Below are 8,295 nucleotides of genomic sequence, written 5' to 3'. Positions count from 1 at the left end.
CAGAGACAGGCAGGTGGCAGCTCATTCAACTGCATCGCATTACAAAAAATTTAACTTGGACCAGTTTTTAATCCACAAGGGAAATTACTTACACACTATAGCACAAACCTTTTTGCTCTTTATTACAATGTAATGTAAGTAAAGTTAAATTTTTTTAATAGGTTTTCTGACTTGATGAACAGGATGTGTGATATAGGCTGTTGTTTCAAAAATGCAAAGCAGTCGTAAAGTAGCCGTTTCTACTTAACGTGTCAAGACTGCTGTAATTGGGAAGTTATTCTATAGAGTCAGCTGTGCTGCAGTGCTGAGTAGCCGTCCTGATGACTCAAGTCAGCTGAGGTCCTACATCATTACGTGGTGCAAAGTGCTAACTTGTTTATTCAAGGCCCTTCTTTGTAGGTAAGATGATTACTATTTTGGAGGTTCTATAAAGGGGTTTTAATTGCTGTGCCTTCCCACTAAAGGTCAGGATTAAGCATTTTAGTTTTGGGGCTTAGCCTCTGCCTCTATGGGATCTTTTGATGTGTTTCATGTCAGTGAAGATATAGCCTATCACTATCAGTGGCTTAACAATAGGCCGTTAAAAAATAATAAAGGCGTTTAAATTGATTACAGCTAATTAATGGTAAAACAAGACTGATTAAACGTGTGAAACAATTAAATGTCTCTTAAGGTAAAACTGTTCAGGAAAGTCATTCCTCGATTGTCTTTGTGGCTATATGAACCTGAAGCCACTGCTGTAATACATTGTTTTCACAAGTGCTTTCTAAAATGTACGGGGATTCGGGGCCTCAAAACTAATGGCATCTCCGGACTAATGAGTAATTACTACAAGGCGTAAACTAATCGCCTTTAGCATGGTTTGTTAGTATGTGCTGAGGCGATGTGAAATGTTCAGGTCTGGGATATCCGGGAGAGTTCAAGGGAAAAGTAGCACTAACATGAAAGATTGCACTGCAGTAGAGTATAATGGGTTGTTTTAATTGTGTATACTTGTATAATGTACGTTTATGTACTTATGTAAGATAGGAACAACTTTTTTATTTCGTCATTACGGCGAAACTGGTTAAAATTGTCGATCTGTGGCTCGAGACCATTTATTGTAAAGACCACTGAGTATCGCTCTCACGTGCTTGGGTGACGAAAGCGCGCACACTTTCCAACAGCCAATCAGAGCTCAGACGCTCATGACGTTTCAGTTGTTGTTTATCGCCGTCTTCCGTGTTTTCCCCAGTTCAGCTGAGCGCTTTGTGCTGCCTGAGGACGAAGGTTTCATTAGTGCACCAGCGTCGATACAGGCAAGAAACCTATTACATGCCGTTGTTATATCTTCTAGTTATCATTAGAAGCTGTTCCGTGATTTAAGGCTTGATTAGATCATACTGTATGCTAAGTAATTTTAGTGTTCTTCTGCGTGGTCGAACAGCTGTTTTGCTATATTCTGTTGGCTCGCCGCTTTTATTGCTTATCTAGTATGTCTCCATACCGTTTTTCTAAACAAAACAAGTGGATTTGGATTTTATTGTAGGTACCAGCGTATTTTGTTTAGTTACGGAAAAGCTGTGTGATGGTCTTCTTACGTTTGAACATTTGAACTTAGATGTTTTTGTTGTTACTCTTATGTCTTGTTTTACTAAGCAGTATTAGGAGAAACAGCCCAGTGTGAATCCTAGACAAGAAGAGGGTATTATGGATATTTTGATTACTGTATTAACTCTATTGAAATTCTGTCTATTGCAGGCCATGTCTACAGAAACCCTCCTAACACATGTAGCCCCTGTGTGGACCACTTCAGGGAATTTCACCACATTATGTCCTAATGGGACAAAATGGGTTTGGGAGATCATTGGGGAGTGTGCTGACGATGAAAGGGACATGGCCAGTATCTACCTGGGTCTGCTGTCTATTCTGTGCTTCATGGTGTCATCTTGCCCGTAAGTATCTTTTTCAATGTTTGCAGCATACTCTTAGCTTTAGAAAGTCTTAGAGTGATGCATTCAAACTATAGCTGGGAATCACAAGTTCCTTCACTTTTTGATACAATACATGGCTCAGAATACAATAACACCATGATTATATCACAGAATGGCAATAATCCATTTGTTGAACTTGGTAATCTATAATGTATCACTTTATTGTAAGAATTTTTTTTTTTTTACTTTAGTTTATTAAGATAAGCAGTGCAAATAAACATTTAGAACAAACAAAATGTAACAAATACTTTATTATTGGTTTAATAAAATGTCCGTGTAGCGATTTTAGCATACCCCTATTTCAAACACGGAAGAGCAAACATGCATGACCACAAACTGTATATTATCTACTGCTTTCCATGTTCTTAATATTTTTTATGTTGTCACTGTCTTCATCTCCAATATTGCAGACAATATTACAAATCATATAAAACTGGGAACATGGACAGCGCCCTCTCTATCTGGTTCCTGCTGTTGTGGTTGGGAGGAGATTCCTGTAACTTGGTGGGCTCCTACTTAGCAGATCAACTTCCTCTTCAGGTTGACTAAGTTTTTAAAGATATTGTATAGAAGATCTACAAACTTTTAAATCTTAATATATCTTCTATCTTGTAGACATATACTGCAATTTATTACGTTACAGCAGACCTGCTGATGTTGGGCATGTACACCTACTATAAGATAAAGAATAAAAGACGTGAGTATAAGTATTATATACGTATCGTTGTCCAGTTTGCTTAACCTTAGAGATTGTTCCTCTGTTCTGATATGTGGTCACCCTTTATCTCTGTGTGATTAGAGAGCAGCCCATCAGTACTGAAACAACAGCTATGTGTAATGTGCTGTCTCGGTGTTGAATGCTTTCTTTATTTAATTTTGCAGAGGGGACCGTTCTTCATGTTGTGGGCATGGCCTGTGTCATTGGTTTGTCTGGCAGTTTCTTTCATGTCCCGGCTATGGGCTCCAAACAGGAAGTGGACGTATCTGTGGTCAGGAGTCGTGCTTTGCTTTCAGTCTCGGAAAGTGGTTTTGTGCGAGTGAGTAGTTTTACACAAGAACAAAGAAGGGTCACCTGACTACGCTCACACATCTCTGTACCCAGTGTCTTTTGCTGCCTGCTGGAAGACTTTGCATGTTTTGCATTCACAGCATTTTCAGTCATAACACCGTCGCCAACATCCTCCTTTCTGTGTGGACCTATTGCAAACACAGCTTTAGCTGACTCATCTTGAACAAATTTACTTTAGTTTCCATTTTTCCATCTAAGTTTTAAAAGAGCACTTTCTGTCATTTCACCTGCTAAGAAACTACTCACTTAAAAGGGTAATCTTTTCAAAACTGTATGATTCCAAAGCCCACACATTCATAGCTCACTGGTGCCCCCACTCAAAGAGCTTTTGCTGCTATAACTGTCGTGGAGTCACGTGCATTACCTTTTAAACACAACTTATTACACTGTTTTTATCTGTTTCATATTGTGCTCATTGTCACATGCCTTCTTGTAACAGCAATTGCACATTTCTCCTTGCTAACTGTTTGCTAATTTCCATGTCCATTTTAACACATCATTTTATATTTTATTTTCTATCTTCCTGCTTTTAAGGCTTTTACAAACAAAGAAATAATTGGTTTCACTATTGGGTCCCTGTCATCAGTTCTCTACCTGTGCTCCAGACTCCCTCAAATTTACACCAATGTAAGTATCAAATTGCATTAACATGTATTATCATTATACAATTCTCATTCACTTTCCTTCAAACATTTTATTTTCTTGTAGTTTAAGAGAAAATCAACTGAGGGCGTGTCTTACTTCCTGTTTGCGCTGGTCATCCTCGGCAACACTATGTATGGGCTCAGTGTTCTGCTGAAAAACCCTGATGGAGGTCAGGGAGAGAGAAGCTACATGGTCCACCACCTGCCCTGGCTCATCGGCAGCCTCGGCACCCTCTTTCTGGATATCATTGTATCTTTTTTAACTGCATAACAATGCAATTTCTGTCTGCATGTCTTTCAAAAGTTTTGTATTTGGGTTCCCAGATTATTTCCTTAACCCTTGCTTTCAGATCTCCATCCAGTTCTTTATTTACCGTAAAAGTCCATTGCAGCAATTGGACAACTTGGAGGAGGCAGCACCATTACTGAGAGGCTAAGGCCTGGTCTGTCAGTCACTGGTTTGTCAGTGACGTTATAGTTAGTTTTTACAGTGTTTTTTATTTATTTTTTATAATGTGTAAAATGGATATTTTTATACCTCCTAATTTTTAGAGTTATAGAAATGTGTAATTGCTCTATTGCTGATTGGTGCACAGTTAAAAAAGGGACAATACAACAGACAAGGTTGTATTCCCAGATTTCATCTTGTGCAGATGAGTTGGCAGTGCACTTGTCTCTGTACTATTCCTTTACTCCAAGGGTGTCCAAACTATGGCCTAGGAAACAAATGCGGCCCTCGGAGTTTTTGATGGGATTACAGGCTGGAACTTTTATTATATATTCAAGTATTTCTATCACTGTAACCTACAGTGATAGAAATATCACTGTACAGTGCTGTCATACACACCTAACACTCACTGTGTTGACCATTGGTCTGTGGCACTCTTCAGTTAATGTTTTTATATGTGGCCCTTAGTGAAAAATTTGGACAGCCGATTTTTAATCCCTTTGTCATGGTTATGTCAGTGGTGACAGTGTACAATGTGTTACTGTAAAATAGCACATGTTCTATAGCGAAATACAACACTATTTATCTGCATGTATTATTTGTGTCAAGTATAATCCAGTAACTGTGTCAACTAGATGGACACTTTCCTCATTCCATCTTTTAGTTGACTCATTTACATTTTATTCCTTTTAAAAAAAATCTCATTTTAAAGTAAGTGTTTTTATACAAAAAAGATAATTGTACTTTTTTATGGTCAGTCGCATTGCTGAAATGAAATTATTGAAATCATATTGTCTTTTTCTCTCTTTTTTGCTGCATTATTGTATGACTTGTAGAGCCTGCTCCTCCAAATGGTGCCATTTATTACAATAATAGTGTCTACAGTGAAAAACTACTGTTCACTCCCTCGTCCTGCTCTTGGCCTTAACTCTAACCCCTGAACTTTGACCTCTCCTGACCCTGCCCCCTAGAGACACGCTTTGACCTACTGCTGCTGGAGGCCAGGACAGCTCTGTAGTTTTTCTTCATTAGCAGATCCATGCTGCTGTCTTACTCCGTGCACATGCAAAAATTACACAAACTGAATGCCTGAAAAATAGGTATTCATATTGGCTGCACAGGATATAAGTTGTGGTGGTGCCATGTGCTTCTTTATTACTATCCATTCGTTTTCTGCTTTTCCTACATACCCTGGATCTTGAGCAGGGTCGTGGTGAGGGGAAGACTTTTAAAGAAAATGTGGACAGCAATACATTGATGTGAGGTTTGCAAAAATGGTTGGATGGCTCTAATACACAACATGTGTCCAAAATGGGCCAAATGACTGATTTCAGGAAGGACATTTTTATTTTTCATTGTCAAACATTTCTCTGTATCATTAGAGTAATTTGTAAACAACCTAAACAATGTGATAATCAGAGCTGTGATGAACTGTAAATATCTGAGATAAACAGCCCATAGATTCACAGATCCCCATAAACTCCTGCAGTAAACTTGTATGTTAACAGATTCATGTCAACGATATATCATTAAAGCTTATGTATTATGATTCATAGAAAACTACTGTCTGGGTCCATTTTTGGGCACATGCATTGGAGGGGAAATGAAACCATAGATTTCTCAGGTTTTCTTATCTCAGGTTCAATTGTATTTTGCCACGTTTGTTTTGCCATGTTTAAATCAGTAGCACTTTTATTGTTACCTTAAATGTTCTCATATTAGAGTTAAATTTATCTTAATTAAGCGGGCTACTATTTTTAAACATCAACGCTAAAAATGACTTAGCATCTCTTTAACATGTAACCAAATGTCCTCCCAAATGTAAATAATGACTACCGGACACACTTTCTCATAATAGTGCACGCTCCGGACACTGCGGGCCCACCCACAGAGACGAGGACATGCGTGTGGTTGTGAAACTGTTGGAGACTGGGGAGTTGAGAGGAAGAGCTGGTGATAGGAGGCACTCATCCATCACTGACCATCACTTACACACTGTTTATAAACACTCCATACGGGAATGTTCTAATGAGAGAAAGAAGCAATGAGACATCACTAAGGAACTTCCAACAACAATACTCAGGAAAATCTCTCTAATATTTCATATTGTTGATTTAGTTCAAGGGTATTGTGAAAACTGTAAATTCATCATTTTAGCTCATAATGAATATTTGGATTCTGTAATGAATGGGCCCATATTACGCTTTTTTCTGATCTATGTTATAATGTTTCTTCATCACAAACATACTCAGTTGTGTTTTGTTTCATTCACACATGTTTAACACACAAATGCTGCATATTTAGGCTGTGTTTTTCTCTCAGACCTCACACCTTCACTAGATTCTTTGGATGATTTCAGCCCTGGAGTTGCCATTATACTGAATGAAAAGTAAAAGGATGCTGTTAACTTGAAAACTACAGCTTCCTTACCGCTTTGGAGATATAGACAGACTAAGAATAAAGGGTTACTCAAACGTGTGAATGAACCAAAACACAATTCCAGTTGTCAGTTTTGTGTAATGTAGGACCTTTACAGGAACCACTGGCCTACTCTAAACAACTCATTTGTAGAATTAGAACATATAATAGCCTGCATTTTTAATTATGATTTTTATTTTTTTGAGTCTATTACATTTATTTAAATTAAGCACATGTCTGATAGGGTCTTAATAAAATGTGCAAAATCTGAAACTATACATTTACATGGGGTATTAAAATGACAGCTACAGCTCAGTGGACAAGTCATTTTAAATAGTATGCATGAAATGATGGTCCCTGTAAAAAGCTGGCAAAGATTTGATGGTTGTTTTATAGAGCGTCCAAAGAATTTTCAATGTCAAGTACAATGGGACTTGGAACAAGTTTTATGAATGTCTAAATATTCTAAGGGAATATTCATAAAATGGAATTGGAATCATCTAGAAAATTATATGTTAAAAAGGTACATTTCAGAATTTAAAAGATTGTAAGAAATTAGGAAATTGCTCTTTAATAAGTTATTATGCTTGGAAACAGGCAAATGTAGGAAGAAGTGAAAATGATGTTCTATTTATACTACAAAACAAGTTTGTCCACCTCCATGTTGTTAAACCTGTTTATACCTTACACATTATCATTTGTCTACTTCAAAGATCCTTTAATACGCAAAATTGCTATGAGCTTTTAGCCGTGTTAGAATTTTGTTATTATCAAAAACAGGCTTGGAGTTGTGTTTTGTTTCATTTAGACATGTTTGAGTATCCCTTAATTATTAGTCTGTCTACATCTCCAAACTTCAAAAATGATTTGGTCCACCTTGTGATATCATGAAGTGGTAGTCTTCAGTCAGTGGAAGTCAAAATGTATCTTTTATCTTTTATTTAGAGATTGGCAACTCCAGGGCTAAATAATACAAATGATTCTAGTGAAGGTCTATGGAGTGTAAAGACACAGTGAAAACACAGACAGCCTCTCTCTTCCACCTTCCTGTATTGTCACATGACATCACAAGGTGGAAGCGCGTGTTTACTGTTTGAGAGAAGAACTCAGCGTAAACATGCAGGGTTTGTGTGTTAAACATGTGTGAATGAAACAAAACACAACTCCAGGTATGTTTGTGATGAGGAAACAACATTATATACAGATCAGAAAATAGCATAATATGGGCCATTTAATATTTCCCAGCTTTTTTGACTTGCCTGTTTTGTACAATTTAGTAGCTAATATCAGTTAATAAAGGTGAAAAAGTTAAAAACATCAATTACAAAAGGTGCAGCTCAGGCCAGATCCAAAACCCCAAGCGATCTAATTCAAATATTCAAATATTTCCTCTCCTTTCCTGTTCTGGTTTAATTAGTGCAAGTCCTGGTTTTATTCCTGGTTAGTACTAGTTTAGTTCTTGTTTAATTTTGTTTTAGATCTGGTTTAGTCCCAGTGCTTGTCTAGTTCTAGTGTAAATACTGGTTAAGTAACAGACTGTAATCTTAAGTTTGAAAGCTTGCTCAGGCCTAATCAGCTATGTGGAAACTAATGACCACAAAATCTGTAATATCATTAAAACATTTCACAGAGTCTTGCAGTCTTAATCATGCCTTTTGGACTGAAAACAACCACATTATGAATAGAAGTTACCTCATAGCTGCTTAACCTCTGTGATGTCTTTGTACTCTTGAATTATAACTG

The 8,295-nt window shown here is 37.3% G+C and overlaps 1 protein-coding gene across 2 annotated transcripts; it reads left to right on the top strand.

The window, feature by feature from the left end:
- Nucleotides 1–276: 276 nt before the first annotated feature.
- On the top strand, nt 277–4,923 carry slc66a1 (solute carrier family 66 member 1). 2 transcript variants are annotated; one of them, XM_020922337.2, is made up of 9 exons: nt 298–399; nt 1,235–1,298; nt 1,741–1,934; nt 2,384–2,513; nt 2,589–2,670; nt 2,856–3,010; nt 3,577–3,669; nt 3,751–3,936; nt 4,037–4,923. In XM_020922337.2, exons 3-9 carry the CDS (start codon nt 1,744–1,746, stop codon nt 4,121–4,123), a joined length of 924 nt encoding a protein of 307 aa, XP_020777996.2. In that variant the 5' UTR covers nt 298–399; nt 1,235–1,298; nt 1,741–1,743; the 3' UTR covers nt 4,124–4,923. The 2 variants fall into 2 exon arrangements, with proteins under 2 accessions (XP_020777997.2, XP_020777996.2); XM_020922338.2 differs by lacking the exon at nt 1,235–1,298 and having other exon boundaries at nt 277–399.
- The last annotated feature ends 3,372 nt before the right edge of the window (nt 4,924–8,295 follow it).

Source organism: Boleophthalmus pectinirostris, unplaced genomic scaffold (assembly GCF_026225935.1).
Source record: "Boleophthalmus pectinirostris isolate CB_2022bp ecotype Guang Dong unplaced genomic scaffold, ASM2622593v1 HiC_scaffold_8, whole genome shotgun sequence".
Taxonomy (NCBI): Eukaryota; Metazoa; Chordata; class Actinopteri; order Gobiiformes; family Gobiidae; genus Boleophthalmus; species Boleophthalmus pectinirostris.
The sequence above is the reverse complement of the archived record's forward strand: the minus strand, read 5'-3'. Positions and strand labels throughout refer to the sequence as shown.

What these genes read in the sequence shown, in the direction of transcription:
- slc66a1 (XM_020922338.2), top strand. Translation starts at nt 1,744, where the DNA reads ATGTCTACAGAAACCCTCCTAACACATGTAGCCCCTGTGTGGACCACT. An exon ending in TAAGATAAAGAATAAAAGAC is followed by an intron (nt 2,671 to 2,855) that starts GTGAGTATAAGT and finishes TTAATTTTGCAG; the next exon opens with AGGGGACCGTTCTTCATGTT. An exon ending in TCCCTCAAATTTACACCAAT is followed by an intron (nt 3,670 to 3,750) that starts GTAAGTATCAAA and finishes ATTTTCTTGTAG; the next exon opens with TTTAAGAGAAAATCAACTGA.